The sequence below is a fragment of the Cebus imitator genome, unplaced genomic scaffold (assembly GCF_001604975.1).
Source record: "Cebus imitator isolate Cc_AM_T3 unplaced genomic scaffold, Cebus_imitator-1.0 Scaffold712, whole genome shotgun sequence".
NCBI classification, from domain to species: Eukaryota; Metazoa; Chordata; class Mammalia; order Primates; family Cebidae; genus Cebus; species Cebus imitator.
In genome coordinates this window covers 560,593-578,127 of record NW_016108027.1, presented here as the reverse complement: position 1 = coordinate 578,127, position 17,535 = coordinate 560,593, and the positions used below count along the sequence as shown (strand labels likewise).

Sequence of the window (17,535 nt, the reverse complement as noted above, 5' to 3'; positions counted from 1 at the left end):
AAGAGGAGAGGGGAGGGGAGGGGAGGGGAGGAAAGTGGAGAGGAGAAAAATTATCATCATCATTCAGAAGAACAGGACACATTTTCAAACTCACCTTTAATTAAAATTAGATGGAAGATCTCAAATATTTCATGCAAATTTGTTCATGACATTTTCAAAGCTTCTAGGAGTATGTTACACTTTGTAAAGCATGCACTTAAGTCTTTTATGATAAAACGCAGTGTATGAAAAAGGGTCTATCTAGCATGAATATGTATCAAATTGGGCACATGACCTTATAATATTTTAATACATTGGTACTAAAGGTGAAAAATAAGTTTATATATTGTAATACAGTGTTGTTTTACTTAGAAAAATTATTGAAAATATATTTTCTTCAACTGCTGAGAAAAGAATTAGGCTTGGTATAGTCAAGGTGTATTTCTTGAATTTAAAGCTAAATTTACCTTCAGAGAGAGAAAAAAATAAGGGATAACAAGACCAAATTGGAATTTTTAATGTGTGTGTTGTACATTGTTTTATCTTTTATATATCTTATATACCACAGGGAACTTTAGTTGCATAGACTTGCTTTGTGAGAGCAATAGTTTTTAGATTATTTTGTTAAGAATGTGTTTACCATCTCAAAATATGTGGTTATTTGGTGAAGATTAATCTTCTTTCAGCATTACATTGTGAACATAATTTAGCAACAACCAAACTGTCATCACTAAGTCAGCAAAAACGTATGTAAATTTCTAGAACTTTGTAGATGACTAATGGCTTACACTATAGGAGAGAAAAAGTCAAGATGTTTATTTTCCTCTAGAGACACAACAAAATATCTGTACTGATGCCAACTGCATGCATGAAAAGTATTTATTTCTATTGAAATTTTTCATTTACTGTATTCCTTTTAGAAATATTCAGAACTGAGAACAGAGTGTAACCCTCAAACACATAAACAATTATTCCAGGCCATGTTTTCTAAAACTACCTTGAACCCAATACTCAAGTATTCCCTAAAACGTGTCTCATTTTGCATAAAATGGCTGCATGAAATTCTTGTTCATGGGAAAAAATAAAATTAATAATGCTCTAGATAAACGAATTAATGTTTGTTCAGGTTATCTACTATTACTCAACAAATTATCCCTAACTTAATGGCCAATAACAACCACCATATTTTGTTCATGAATTTTGGGGTCATAAATTTGAGAAGAGTTCAGCTCAGTAGTTTGTCTCTGATCTACATGGCGGAAGCCAGGGAAGCTGGGGCTGGAGGATCCACTTCCAAGATGTCTTCTTCACTTATATTGGTGCCTTGGTGCTAATTGACCTCTCTCTCCTACCACATCGTATCTCATCCTCTAGTGCCTGTCTACATGGCTTAAATTTCGAGCAGCATGGTGGTTTCAGATTTCACCAAAAGACTGGAACTGAAGTTACAGGTTTCTTTTGATCCAGCCTCTAAAATTTCAGAATATCACTTTTGCCACACTCTATTGGTCAAGTATGTCCCAAAGGCCAACCCAGAATCAATGGAAGAGGAATGAAAAATTAAGTTTAGATATTGGGAGTAGCCAAAAATCTATGGCCAGATTTAATCTAACACAATGTCCTCTAAAATTTTAAGGAATGGAATTTGGGTATTTAGCCATATGGATTGGATTTTTGTATTTTTTGGCTGTTCTAATTTTAGTTCTAGCTTAAGGATGTCCAGAGCTGAATGTGTTTGATAAACTTCAGAAACTGAAAGAAGACAATGTCTAGAAGTTTTTATTACCTTACTGAATTCTGAAAGTTTTCCAGACACAGACAGAGATATCCAATAGTGTCAGTTATCTTTCTCTCTCTTTTTCACACCTGGCATTTTCTAATGTCTCATGATTCTCACTGCAGACCTACTGCTGACACTGAGGAGCTCTTTGACATTTATAATGCTTGTAATATCACCTGACTATTGAGGTATAAGAGCAACTTACAAAATGATTTCCAATTGTGAATAAATAGTGCTAAATAAATCAATGGAAGAGTTAAAATCACTTAAAATTAATCAGTCGTGTGCTCCTTGAAATGCCAAAGATCTGGTTTGATTGATTTTGTTTTTCTTTCTCTGAATTATATTGTTGTTTAACATCTCAGAGTAACAGACTTTCTGGGATGAAAAATAAGCAGGTCTCCATCTTCCTGTCAATAAAGTTATTTCCAATTGTGTTACAAACTAAAACCCAACAAGTTCAGCCTTACATCAATTGTAAATCGGAAGTAAATTATTTTAGTAATCTTATAGTATGGTAGTAATTGGTAGGGTATTTTGGCATATATATCTACATTAGAATACAGGTTTATACATAGCACACATCTTGTAGATATCCTGAAAAGTACATACAGGTGTTGCACACAGTGAATCTGAATGGAATGTATCTTCTATAAGGGTCCTTCTCCTTACTTTGGATCAGTACCTTTCAAACTTTGCTGTTGAAATGTGCCTAATAGTAGAGGAGAGTAAAAACGATATTCCTCCAGGAGCCACAAACATAAAATTTAGTCATATTTTATTTGTGAATTTTATCATATACATTTCATTATGCAAATGTTGCTTTCTACTACTTTATATATATATATATATATATATATATATATATACACACACACATATATGTGTGTGTGTGTGTGTGTGTGTTTTCATACAAAAACATACACACACAATTTATCCACTTGAATTTCCATGTAAATTAATGATAGAAGATCAACTATGGCTCCATGTAACCCCTGGAACTACAAACTTCCCTTGGAATATTTTTATCCCAGTTTGAGGTAGAGAGATATGAGTAAACCATATCATGCAGTCAGTAAGAATGTCAGCATATCTAGATTTGTCTCTAACAAAATATAATGACTGCAAAATAATATAGGGGACATAAGAAGAGCCACAGTCTAATACTTCATTATTTACTAAATATTCACCATTTCCACAGTTCACTCTTGACAACATGCTTATTACTTTCTTTTTGTTTTGTTTAAAAATGCTTAACTTTGGTATGCACATTTCTAGGCTGCATAGTGCTATATTTTATTTCAGAAAAATGAACAACATTAGGAATATAATTTTCTCTCTTATTTTCAAGATATAAATAAGCTTCCAACAATCCCAATTGAATTGTAAAGTTGAGTCAAAACTTGCAAAAACTACAAGGACATATCATCTCACCCGAGTTATAATGTTTTTCATCCAAAAGAGAGGTAATAACAAATGCTGGAGAGGACATAGAGCAAAGGGAACCCAAATTTGCACTGTTAGTGGGAATATAAATTAGTACAACCAACACAGAGAATGGTTTGGAGGTTCCTCAATAAACTAAAATTAGAGCTACCATACGATTCAGCAATCCCACTGCTAGGCATATACCCAGAAGAAAGGAAATCAGTATATCAAAGAGATATCTGTACTCCAATGTTTATTATAGCACTATTCACAATAGCCAAGATTTGGAAGCAACCTAAGCGTCCATCAACAGACAAATGGATAAAGAAAATGTGGTACATATACACAATGGAGTACTATTCAATCATAAGAAAGAATGAAATCCAGTGATTTGCAACAGCATGGGTGAAACTGGATGCCATTACATTAAGTGAAATGAACCGTGAACAGGAAGACAAATTTCACATGTTCTCACTTATTTTGGGGATCTAAAAAATTGAAACAATTGAACTCATGGAGATAGAGAGTAGAACAATAGTTACCAGAGGCTAGGAAGGGTATTGTGTGTGGTGGAAGTAGGAATGGTTAATAGGCATAGCTAGACAGAATGAACAAAATCTAGTATTTGATAGCACAACAGGGTGACTACAGTCAGCAATAATTTATCGTACATCTTAAAATAACTAAAATATTGTAACCGGACTGTTTATAACACAAAGGAAGAATAAATATTTGAGGTGATGGATACCCCATTTACCCTGATGTGATTATTATACATTGTATATCTGCATCAAAATATTTCACATACTCCATAAATTTACACACCTACTGGGTACTCACAATAATTAAAAATTAAACAAAAACAAAAACTTTTCTAAGAGAGTGAAATATTGGGATCAATTTATCTACCTGGCTATGTAACTGATAGAGATTACTATGGTCACAAATTATCAATAAATCATATACTCAGTATAAGCCCAATACATTTCAAGCATATTTACTCAGTTGTCTTGTGGTTCTTTTGTATATAATTGAAGAAATTTAGAATACTACAATGAAATCTAAGACAGACGAAATTTTGGAAATTTTTAGGTGACATGATTTAAATTAAGGCCACAATTTGAAAGAAATCCTAGCAGGCCTCTGAGTTTTTAGCTTACAGCACTTAAAATTACAAGGATTACCAGTAGGAGCTCTAAAAGGAGGTGTAACACCTTGTGTCCTTATTTGAGTATGTAAAAGCACAGTAATACTCATAAATCAACATGTCACTTTTCCCAACATCATATGATTCACAAATGTTCAGGATCCCAACCTAAAAACAAGTTTTAAATGGCCCTGGATTGTGCCATTGAAAATAATATTATCGAATCATTTTAAAGGTTAAATCAAAGGGCTGTGTTTTATTTTAAGAAGTGCTTGGTCTCCAGGAGTTAATGCTGTCCAAAAATTTTGGCTGACATGTATGAAAAGTTTTCTATACCAATCACCAATGCAAGACACCCATCCGTCTGTCATTCATAGAGTTAAAAAACTGTCATATAGCACACTTAGTACCCAGTGTAACTAATTAATATTACCATTCTTTGATGCAAAACAAACTCATTTCCTTAAACCGCTATTGCACTGAACTCCAGGGTTATAAATGAGCAAAACGCAAATTAATTTGCATGTAATAACAGTGGCAATAAACCTTTCCTGGTTCATGCAATTTTCCCCATCTGTTAACAGAGAGCAACCTTAGGATCTATTATGCCCAGAAGGGGACTTACCCAGCTGGACATCTATAACACTTGGCTGATTCTCCATGGGGAACAATGGCTTGGGAGGCTTGTCTGTGAGTAAAGCTAGAAGAGAAAATGAAAGAAAGTAATGGAAAAATTGAGATAAATTATGAGATGAGAAAGATTCTATCACGTATGATATTTAATGTTTGTAGACTTGATGGTGTGTAAACATTTATTAGACAGTGTTCCTACTTGGGTGTTTATTCTATCCATACAATGTATTTCCCAGCACATTTAGAGCACCATTGATTCACTGTAAATAGGCCATTTTGACAGCTACATTTTCCAACAAGATGAAACAAATGGACTATTTGGGGTTGTTTTTATAAATTTGTAAGTATAAGGAAATATATTTTTAAAAAATATAATTGAGAAATATTAAATACTCATATATGCTTTGTAACAGTGTTCTGAATGAAACATTACCTAATGGACATTTTTAGTGACATAAATCTTCTAAACCTCTAAATTATCCCCCACTCTCCACTGCAACCTCCAAAACAATGTAATAAAGTAATGATACCTTCATTAGGATAATTGATCAAAAATACCAAGTAAGCATCTTTTGTACACCAAGTCTTGTGCTAGCTACTAAAGGGAAAGAAAGTAAAGTCTTTATCTTTGCCCTCAATTTATAATCTAGGACTATAAACACAGGACTAGCACAATATAATAGAGAATAGAACATAGAATATAGCATTTGAGCTATAAGGCTACATATAGTGGTAAAGAAATGGAGAAAGGAGAGGTCATTATTGGCTGAAAGGTTTGGGGAAAGTTTTTTGAAGAGAATTGATCTCCACATGAAACTTAAGGGATGGAGAAGATTTGAAAAGGCAGAGAGTAAAGAAGAAAAGATTCTCAGAAGATTTTCAAAATGATTTTCGAAAGATTCTCAGGAAAGATTAACAACATAAACCAAGGCACAATAGTAGAACTTCTCAAGCATAATGTGCTCACAAAAAAAAAAATGAGTCTGGTGAGAAGGGGTTGTGTGAGCATCATGAATTGGAAATGAAACTAGATAGATAGAATAGGGTTGAATTCTAGAGGACTCTGAGTAACAGGCAGAAGAATTTGGACATGATGTGCTAGGCTAGAGTGTCATTGTAGATCTTGGAATAAAAAAATGACTCAATGGAAGTGCTGTCTAACAATGATTGGCTTCATATGTGGAATGGGCTGAGAGAAGAACAAAAAACTAACAGGTTGAAGTAACAAAGCTACAGTGTTGGGGGGTGGGTGGTGGTGCGCAGTCACACCAGGGTGGAGTTTGGGGATTTTTTTTTTTAAATGAGAGGACAAATCTGAGAGGAACCTAGAAGAAAGAAATGAGAGGTCTTGGCATGCAGATACGTATGTCATGTGTATTGCTATCGTAAAACAAACCTTATATCAAACTATTGTTTATATCCTGAATTCCTTTTAACTGATTCTGTATTTATGTCTTACTTCAAGTATCCAACTGGATTGAAATATTTTATACTTCTTTATAATTCACAGGAGGAATAGCATAGGATTGTGCTATAATGATTAAACCACCATTAATTGACTAGCTTAGTGATTCCCTGCCAACATGAGAGAAGATCTCATACTATTTGCAGAATATTTAAAAGAGAAAGAGAGAAATAAAAGTTGATCACAGGACAGATAAGGTTAGGGAAATACACAAATTTAGAGAGATTCCCAAAATAGTTGTTGATAATAAGTAAATGCACCAGAAATGTACTTAGGAAAGAGCATTATAGCACATTAGCTTTCTTTTCCTAATACCTGAACTGCCTGAAGTAGGAAAATTTTAGTGAATTAATTGTTTTCATTTTTCCAACACATTATTCTAGCTGACATACAACATGTATTGTCCTTATGAAATTGAACATTTTTGTCTTAACTAAATTTATTTTGGCATAATTCAGACATACTAATATAATATCTAGTCTTCATATCATAAATACTACAGTTACTCTTAATAATCTGATTTTTAAATATTATGAGAAACATAAGGAATATACTTTAAACAAAATTTATATGTTTGAATTTAAAATCCAGTTATATCAGATGGTCAATTTTGTTGCAGTTTGCTACTATTTGTATTAAGAAAATATTGGAAACAATCTAAATTTCCATCAGCAGGAGACTTGTTACAATTGCTGTTATTTCATATAATGACATATTATGACACTGCTGTTTAAAAGAATTGGGTAAATCTGTACATTAGATATGAAAATATTTCCAAGATTTACTGTTTAATGAAAAAGGTCCCAAATAGTATGCGTACCATGCTATTTTGAGTTTAAAACATACATATGCATATATAAATGTTTGTATACATGTGAAATATTTCTAGATGGATACATGTGCAATTGGTAACAGTGGTGTCCTCTGAAGAGCGGGAGTAGATGGCTGAGGAGCTGTGGTGTATAAGGAAAGGGTGGCGTGGCCAGGCAGAAGGAAGATTTAAACTTCACTATATACCTTTATATTTCGAACCATCTGCATATGCTATGTATTCAAAACATAAATAAAATTAAAATTAAATCCAGCCATTTTTCTTTTTATTAATAAAAAAGCCGTTTTGATTTCTTTATAGAATTATTGTCAATTTATCTTACGCACACAAATTATAGACATTTAGCTTGCTGGTAACTATTCTTAGGCAATCTTATTTTAAAATATTTCCGGCTTCCAAATGATTTAACTGGAATGAGATAGGTGGGAAGCAATTGTAAGGAATGTATTTCATGTATGGAAATGACAATCTTGCTCTGCTTTCAGCAGGATGAGTTTGGAGTCATTGTTGTCCCTTAACCTTATCTTCTGTCATGAACTATGGATGAATGTATTTACCCTTATTTTATTATTATTAAATATCAATTGCTGAGGTGACATTCAGTAATATTAATGACAATTTTAAGTGTCTTACATTTATAGGTGGTTCATAAATTTCAAAGTGCTTTCTGATAACCTTGTAAGGTAAAGAAGACAGTTACAAATGTGGCCAATTCAGAGATGAAGTTAAATGAAGCTTATATTGTCTCATTTGTTGTCCCCTTGTGACCAAAAGCCCCCATTTGCAGGATGAATAGGAAAACAGGATATAAGTTGTAGGCAGTAGACAGGTAAAGAGCTCAGTACTGAATCAGTGGTTTTAGCCTCTTTGACTCCACACTAATTAACGACACTAGCGTTCCTTTCCAGTGGGAATGGCTTTGTGGCAAACAGCTGGTTGAAACATGATCCCTGTAGGACGCCCCACACATATACACTTTTTCCCCCTAAACCTATAAATGGAAAGAGATGAACTGGCACTTACCCCAACACATCTCAATGGGATATATGGCTATGGTGCCTCTTCAAATTCCAACATCATGTGTAGGCCTGAGAATTGCTAAGAGGTGCAGAACATTTGTGATGATAAAGCAGCAACTGCAACAGTTCATCTGGATCCTGAACACCAGCCCAGAGACAAATCTATCAGCACCATGCATAATTATGGCATTTAGATTAGCTGGAGTGTACGCTACCACAGGCAGGCAAGCTCATTTCTTTTTTATTTTAATTTTAAAATCTCATCTGAAACTCAGTTACTGTTTAGGAAAGGAAAGAAAGAACTGTCAATACTAAGTCCCCTAAACAACAGAGCAGAGATTTACAAGTTTATTAGAAATCTTATCCTGGACCTCAAGGGGGACTAGTTGGGGTCTGAGCTAGTCTTTGAATTTGAAGCTTAAGCTATATGCTTTGATTGAAAGAATGGGAGCAAAGAATGCATTTTTGTACTAACATTTCAGTGTATACTTCCTCCATTGTACTTTCCTCAGTAGCTGCTTATATTTAATTATCCTTAAATATAATTGCTCTACTGAATATACCATGACACTAGTCTTAATGTGTTAGTGAAGCTACTACTGTTACTTCCTGCTTCTTCCTAAAACTAGGTTTTATATGTTTGACACTAACTTTCCTGAGAAGAATGTTCAAAATAACTTTTTCTTTTATATTATAGGTAATGATTGTGTTTATACAACCAGATCAACTGGTTTGACTAAAATGATTGGTCAATCTACATGAACTTGGTATAAAAAATAAGTAGACTTATTTGTTTAATTGAATAAATCAATTTGACTACATTAGCTAAGTGTTAACTAGTGTTATGGCAAATTTTTGTTGTTGACTTATTTATTTAATTAGATAGGCCAGAAAGACCAAGTGGGAGGGAATAGAAAGACAGCAACTCATTAATTTCTGTGAATGAAGTTATTTTGGAATTTGTATGTTATGGTCAATGAAATGGATTCTCCCCATATCAGTACTAAAATCGCATTCTAAAATCACTATTTTTTGTCACAACATTGAAGCATTCTAAACCTACCAATGTTTCGTACCTTTACAGGAGGATAAACTCTGAACTTGTCACTCGGGAACATAAAGGCAGCCATAGTCTAGCCTTAATAACTTTCTTGCCTTTTTACCCACCTATCATCTATTTTATTGATGTATAGACAAGTTGCTTTCCTCAGTCACATTGCATTAATTTCCAACTCTGCATCTTGACTTAAACTCTCCCTCCAATTTTGGAAACAAATAATAATAGCTACCATAGTTATCATTTACTTAATTTGTTTTGTTCTAGGCTGTTTCACAACATTTTATATTACATTTTACAAATAATTGGCCCAAAGTCAAGGAACTTTTGAATCTAAAGTAGGGACCTGAATTAAATTCTGTCTGATTTCACCAGGCCCACAACACTCTAATACCTCACCCTTCCTTTTTTTTATCCCAAGTCCTAGCTATCCTCCAAAAAGTTGTTTAAGTCCTGAATCCTTAAAAAGAAATAAATACTAGATGGCCAAAGGTAACAGGCAATACCATCTCATTGTCCAACCCCACGGGCACACTTATATCAGTTTCCGTGTGAATGGCATTCCTGGGAGCATATAACATTAATGGGATTCTCTGAAGTTGTGTAAAGAAGTGACATTGATCACACACATCCACTAATATAGACAATGCGTTTTATTAATTAAAACAATGATTTTTTATGCCAAATACTTCCCAAATTCTGAAGTAGGTACTAGACTTTGTCAATAGGTAGCAACTGTTCACTGGGCTCTTTCCTATTCGAAATCATGTAAGCTCGTGAGCTAATTCCAAAAAAGAGCAACAGCAGCCCTATGGCTCTTTGCCCCAAAATGCCCAGATGTAAAAGTATTACAGATTGCCTAATGTTCTGAGATAATTGAGGATTTTGGGAAGAAAGACTTGGGAATAGCTTTCATGTGAGAAGACAAAATGGAGGTACTTGCTGAGCAAATCAGATGTAGGGAGAGCCAGAGATCCTGTTAATATCCTTAAAAATTTCCTGTAATCATGGATGGAGATTTGCCAAGCCTAGCGCAAGTAGTTGACTAGTTTGAAGATTTCATAAATTGAACACAGGATGAATGCAGAAATTGCTGAGCTCTGAACACACCATAAGTGCTATTATTCTTGGGAATACTTTGCATTTTTTTCATGTGATTAGCTGATAATTGTTTGAGGCAAGGGATATCTCTTTCTGAATTAACTACATAGTCTTCCTAATCCTGTATTATGATGTATACAATCTACTGGCCACTTACTTTAAAGCCCCATGTGTTAAAAATATTTTATTTCTAGAATTACCAAGCTGAGAATCCCCTAATCTTGATGATTATCCAGGAAAAAGTACAGAATAATCATGATTATTCAATATCATACTTAATGTTCCAAACCTGTAAACTCAAATAGGACCAGCCTTGGTTATAATATACCTCTTTTGCCCTAATCTTCCTAATTTTGTGATCCGTACTTTAGAGAAATTTCTTCAGCATCCTGCTTTTAGGTGCACAGAGTTATGCCTCTCTAATCAAAACCTGCTGCAAATTAATCTGCAATTTAAACATTAATATGAACTTAAGACAGTTGTAACTTCTCTCATAAGGCTAGCTGCTTTTGAAGGATTGTCTCTCAATGTGGAATGAAACGCTTTACTCCGTTGTAGGCACACATTGGGCTTTAGGGCCTTTTCTTGACTTACTATCTTCACACTGATGTTATCCAAAAAACAAGGTGGCCTTCTACAGAAGCCAATGAAGATAGATGAAGCTGTTTCCCTCGAGATTCTAACCAGCATTACTATGAGTGAATCCTTTAGTTTGTAATATCTTAGAAAAAAAAGTCCAGGCATATGTTAAAAAAAAGCGTTCATTAAAAATCAAGCTTTGCTTTTACTTCAGCTTGTTATTACCTCCATCACTTAACCATTGTAGCAATTAATCTTTTATAATTATTTTCTCCACCAAAATTCTAATATTGTCTGCCTTATTTGTAACAGGAGGAAACAGATCAAAATGGACTGTTTATTAACTCAATCTAGAGAGAAGACATATTCTCTAGGTGTCCCAGCTATAATAGAAAAATTGTGATAGGCTTACCACAAAAAATAAAGCCAGTGATTTCCAAAATTATTTGAAAATTTGTTTTCAAATCATTGATGGCTCAAATTTCAGATACTTTTACATGTGTCTTCCTCATCTCCCTACCTATTACCTCCCTTTAAAAATAATTTCCTTTATTAAGTCACTATTACTAATGACAATGGTTCATGTTCCTCAAATGTATATTTGGAAGATAAAATTGAGAATTACTGAGAATCAAACACACGAAAGGTTATATTCAGAGGATTAAATTGCTTTTAAAACACATTCCAGTTTCACTAAAAATACCCCTGCCATTATTCAAAGCCATTGCAATGATTTGACTTTTATTAGCATAGAACTTAAAGTCAGTTATTATCTTTGAATAAATAAGTGATCCTTTAACAAATAGAGGTTAAACTGCTGGGAAAGTGCTGGGAAACTTACCTGGCTATTGCCCCTGCAAAGCTTAGGGCCTCCCTAGCAACTGGCTCAGAGCCTGTGTCCTGCCTTGCAGTTCACTGGATGTGCCCCGAGGCTAGTGAATGGTCAAGACTGCTGTGAAGTTGCCCTGAGTTGCCCTTTTCTCTAGGTTCCACATTTATTTCCACTAATATTTGAGTTTTGAGCAATGCATGAGCTTTGGGAAAGCTTGAGCATAAAGGCAGGGCAATTTCTTCTCAATGCCATTTGACACAAGGCCCTTCTCTGGAGAGAAGAATGTTTATTCAGCACAAGTCTGCCCAGACATAAAGCAACGTCTTCAAACTGGAAAAGAAAACAACCTTGGGGGAAATGGAAACTTAAACAGTGGTTACGATGGTTTTTTGTTTTTTTTTTTTTCCACTTTTCTTCACAGCTCCTGCTTTTCCTTTACTCTTGCTTTTTCTCCCTTAAGTTAAGATTTGTCTTTCTTCCTCTAAAATAGTGCTCCCTGGACGCTTATATTGTTGATGTCAAATTCCATATATAGTTAATTATTAAAGAAGTTACACTATTAGATAGTGTACTTCCAGGTTTCACACAGAACTTGAGATAAAGTTAGTATTAAAATAAATATCAGAGTTTAAACATGAGAGATGGGTCAATTTTTACCTTCCTTCGAGATCATCATTTGGTTCTGTGATTACTGATCTGTCAGGATCTAGAAATTTGGCTTAGATAGTGATGCCTAAAATTATAATATGATTCTCAAGGATGGATAATTTTAGAGCTAGACAAACCCTTAGGGATCTAATTCATCTGGCTATTTTGACATATAAAGAAACTGAAAGGCAGTAAAGGAGGAATGCGCTCAACATCATATTGAAAATTAATAATAAAACAACAGAAGATCCAAACCCAAGTTTCTTGAATTAAAAGTTCAATATCCTTGCTACTGCACTATGGTTAACATAGATTAAGCATGGATTTCATGCCAAGCACTTTTACATTTATTCTTTCATTAAATCCTCATGACAATGTATAAAATAGGTCCTACTATTAACAACATTTGACAGATGAGAAAACTGAGGCTCAGTGAGATTAATTTATTTGTCCAAGGTCATATTGTTAGTAAATACATTTTGGGTCCAAGATTCAACCAAAGTCTATCTTACCTTTGAGTCTAAGTTCATAGCCACTACTCTATACTGTCATATTTCTTCCGTGTTTTTTAATCTAAGACATTTTTTGTTTGAAATACATCCAAAATGCTTCCATATAAGCATTACCAAAAAAAGGAAAAAAAGAAAGAAAGTAAAAAGAAAAGAAACCCAAATACTTCACTAAACTGATGAGTTTTGGGGATTAATTGACTGAATACCACCTTTAGCTGCATCCACAAAATTCCAGAGGTCAAAGAACAGGATGAAAATTCAATTTGGGATTACTTGGTGTCATTCATTCTTACAGTCAGTTAACAAATGTTTATAGTTCTATTAGAGAAAGGTACACTACCAAATAGTGTATATATCTTTGTTAGGGGCAGTAACGTATAAATTTGAAGAATACACAGAGTCAGATCAAAAGGCTTGGTCTAGTGAAAGAAATGGAGGTATACAAATGGCTGTAGGAAGTGACAAAACATGGTAATTGACTCTTGTAAATTTTCTTGCTGCTGGTAAATTAACACACACTTAGTTTAAAACAACATATTTACTATTATCTTACTGTTTGGGAAGTCAGGAGTCGAATGTGAGTCTCACTCGATTAAAATTAAGATGTGGGCAGGGCTGCATACCTTTCTGGAGGCCCCGGGAGAAAATCTATTCCTTTTCCTTTTCTATCTTCTAGAATCTGTCTGCATTCACTGGTGCTTGGCTATTTTTCATCTTCACAGCCAGAAAGGGCAAGTTGAATCCTTGTTACATTATATTATTCTTTCTTTCCTACCTCCCTCTTCCATTTTTGAGGAAACCTATTATTTCATTGGGCTTACCTGGATAATCAATGATAATTTCCCTATTTTGAGATCAGGGGATTAGCAACCGTAATTCCACTTACAACCTTAATTTGCCTTTACTATAGAACTTAACATATTCCTAACAGAGCAGGATATGCACATTTTTGGGGTGGAGGGAATTATTCTGTCTACTACCATGCCATAAGAAGTAATCAAATAAAATACAGATGAAATGTAAGGAACCAAAATATGACATTGTGGCTGTCATATGGAACAGTATATATTGTCTGCATTGTATTTTTATGAAAATAACTTTTTTACTGGTCTCATTTCAGCCAAATCAGTTTGTGAACATAATCTTTGCATATCAAACAAAAATTCATGAAGGCAATTATTTGACTAGATTAGGCTGGTATTGATACTTCTATTTTGAGTCTAATGGTTTATTTATTTATGGTTGTCAAACTCATTAGGCATTCATAGCTTGTAAACATGATGTTTTGTAATTCAAAGAGTAAGGAAAAGCAAAATATCACTTAAGTTTAGTTGTTTGGGTGTGCTAACAGCTGTAATGAGGATGACAACTGGATATTAAATAAGCATTTTTTAAAAATCAAAAGCTTCATGACAAGGATAATTCTCTAATTCACAGAATATTTGTTTGGTAAACATTATTTGTGACGTGATATTTAGAGCTCAGGAAGAAGAAAGCCATTCTAACATAAAGACTTACTTAGTTTGGGATCTGAGGTAGAAAAGAAAGTGGTGTCAATCACAAGCCATTATCACTTTATCTTCCTCCACATCAGCTTAACATTACCAGAGAACTTTCCAAGATTGTGAATAACCTTTTTGTTTGCATGACAGCAAGTCAAACACATGGTCATCAAAAATCTATAAAGTGCAGGGTGCTATTTCTACTTTGTAGATGAGGAAACTGAGGTTCAGACAGGTTAATTTATTCTCCTAAGGACTCATCTCTAGCGACTAAGAGCCAAAACCAGAATTTAAATCTTAATTTCCTGACTCCTATTCTGTAGTCTCCCAGTCTCATTTAATCCTCACAACATTCCTATGAGGTGAGTACCACTATTTCTATTTTGTTGTTGTTGTTGAAGAAATTAAAGGTCAAAGAAGGTCACTTGACCAAGGTTACCTTGCTAGCAAAAATGGCAGAGATATAATTCAAATCTATGTCTGTTTGGCTTTAAAGCTGGGATCTTCCCCCTAGAATCTTTCTAGGATGAATATGTAATAGCATTGCAAATGAACTCAATTATACTAGAATAGTATCTGAAAATAAAGTAGTTTTATTTTCCATTTCCATCACTGAAGTCAGGACCCAGCCCTTAGAAATCTTGATTAACTTCCCACTTGTTGGCAGCTCTCTGAGAGGTTTCCAAGCTTGTTCCCTGTCTTGGTAATACTGATGAGACCTAATTTAATTAATCAAATATAAGTTGACGATCTATGATGTTGAAACTGATTTTCAGATGAAGCCAATTATGACTGCTCACAGTTCCAAGGAAAAAATATAAGCTAGGTGATTTCAAGATGTGATTATTGGATGCAGAAGAAAGGAAAAAATAACTGAATTTACAAAGCACTTTCTCTTTCCCATGATTATCTCATTAAGTACAACTGGGATGCTAGGAAAGCAAGAATTGTGGTCTCCAGAAACTGAGATAGGAAATCTTGGGAATTTTTCAAAGCAGGATCTAAATCTCCTGAAACAGGGTGACTTGCCTTTTTGAATCGATTTTTTTTTTAATAAACTTGCCTCTTAACTGTGGAAATTTGATGGCTCCATTTTCTCTGATAGAATAAGCACTTATTCAGCTGTGATTATCATTCATCTCCTGATATAACTTTGTCAAGAAATTAGGCTCAATGTTCAAAGGACATCCTGACTCTAAATAATAAGTCTTTGAAATATGATAAGGCAAGCTAATTCTTGACAGGGGAATCAAATTTCACCACAGTGTTCTCTGTACTGGTTTAAATGAAGCAGCTTCCAAATATAGCCTAATTTACCTAAGGGTCTGCACCACTACCACCCCTCCATCCCACCCCCTACTTTTCCAACCTCATCCCATTATTCCCTAGTCTTGACTGATACTTCCTCTGCAGAACACTCAAGTACAGAAAGAAACCCAGGTGTTAAAGTGCTCTGGCCTTATCACAAATTGATCTAGTGCCACTGGATGTTTCTATAGCAAGTAAGAAGTGGTCAGGTCATTTGTAAAAGAACAAACGGCTTTTCAGAAAACTCTTGTGGAGGTTGTTACCTGAGGTTACAAACGAGGGAAAACCCTGCAGATAGATCTTGCTGCAGTTAGGTGACTCAGTGTCTACTACTCTGCTTTTAACATGAAGGCTAGTTACATGTCTGACCAAAACCCAAGCCTTTAAGATCTTTGTCTATGGGCTAACGCCCCCCACCCCCATCACTAGCCAGCACTCACTAGCATATAGCCATTTAGTCTCAGAGAGCTTGGGGGGAAAAAAAAGGCACTGCCTAATACTTGAGAACAGAATTCAGTTCCTGGGAGAGCAAAAGCCCCCCCATCTTATGTATACCTAGACCTTGGAAATGTCTGTGATATTCATTAGCATCAGGCTGATCTCAGTCTAATTCAGAGCAAATGATTGGTTACATTTATTATTTTATCAGAAAAGCCTTTCCCAACTTCAAAAACATCTGCCACCCACTATCTAGGTCACACAACTCTATGATGTTGTAAATGAAAGCATAGGCTCTGTACTAAGAACACCTGAATCTTAATTCTGGCTCTGGTACTTACTTTGCAACCTTGGTCATGATTCCTAAGCTCCTCTGGGACTCTATTTCCTTGATGTATAACTGTGGATAATAATAGTTCCCACTTTTTAGGATTATTATGAGGATCAAATAAGCTCATGCTTCTAAAGTGCTAGGCAGAAGCCTGGTTCATAGTTTAGTTCTTAATAAATTGTTGCAAATATTGATTTGCCAATTAAAGAGAACATTGAGCTTTATATCCCCCTAGGGAGGGAACACAATTAATTTCCCCACGGTATATGAATGACTGTAAATATTTAGATTGGTGCAAAAGTAATTCCGCAATAACTTTTGCACCAACCTAACAAGTATGCCAAAGAGAGAAAGGCTGAAAGGACAAGGGCCAGGTACTGAAAGGAAGCAGTGAGAGTAGGATAAAGATACAGAGTATCAGGATCACGAAAGCAAGACTCACTCTCTTAAAAAATCCAATTCTCCAATATCGTGAGCTATTACAGTACTTGTACATATAGATCCAGATCTAAAACTCACAGAGCCAGCTTCTGCCTTGGTAAGAGGATCACATATTCTTCACAAGCATAAAAATTGTCTATAATAATGCATAAAAAGTGGATTGAGCTGGCAGGTGTGTTTCAATAGTGTCTGTGTGGAGAATACACTCAGGATAAGTCACTGATTTTATTGACTCCTCCTAACCTCTGCAAAGCCAAAAGGAAATTAAGCTTGGTGGCTGGGGTTTCGGGCTGATGCCAATTTTGCTGAAAAGCAAACAGGCAAGTTACTGGCAAAATAATCAAAGCCACTTCATCAGCCTTATGAAAAGTCTTCCACAGACTAGTCTAAAAACAACTTACTACCCATTTGGTTTATCACTGAGCCCTGAGCTAGAACTTAAGATACATTGGTTCTGATCTCAGCTCCACTAAAAATTTATAGTGTGACCTTGAAAAATTCTG

At 34.7% G+C, this 17,535-nt stretch overlaps 1 protein-coding gene across 1 annotated transcript in view; it reads right to left on the bottom strand.

The window, feature by feature from the left end:
- Positions 1–4,959: 4,959 nt before the first annotated feature.
- The window catches only part of LOC108296439 (X-linked interleukin-1 receptor accessory protein-like 2), a gene marked incomplete at its 3' end in the record, with an annotated part of 315,823 nt that continues 303,247 nt past the window's right edge, over positions 4,960–17,535 (bottom strand). Inside the window, exon 5 of the mRNA XM_017518897.2 lies at positions 4,960–5,034. Within this exon, the coding sequence (XP_017374386.2) occupies positions 4,960–5,034 (75 nt within the window). The remainder of the gene's footprint in view (positions 5,035–17,535) is intronic.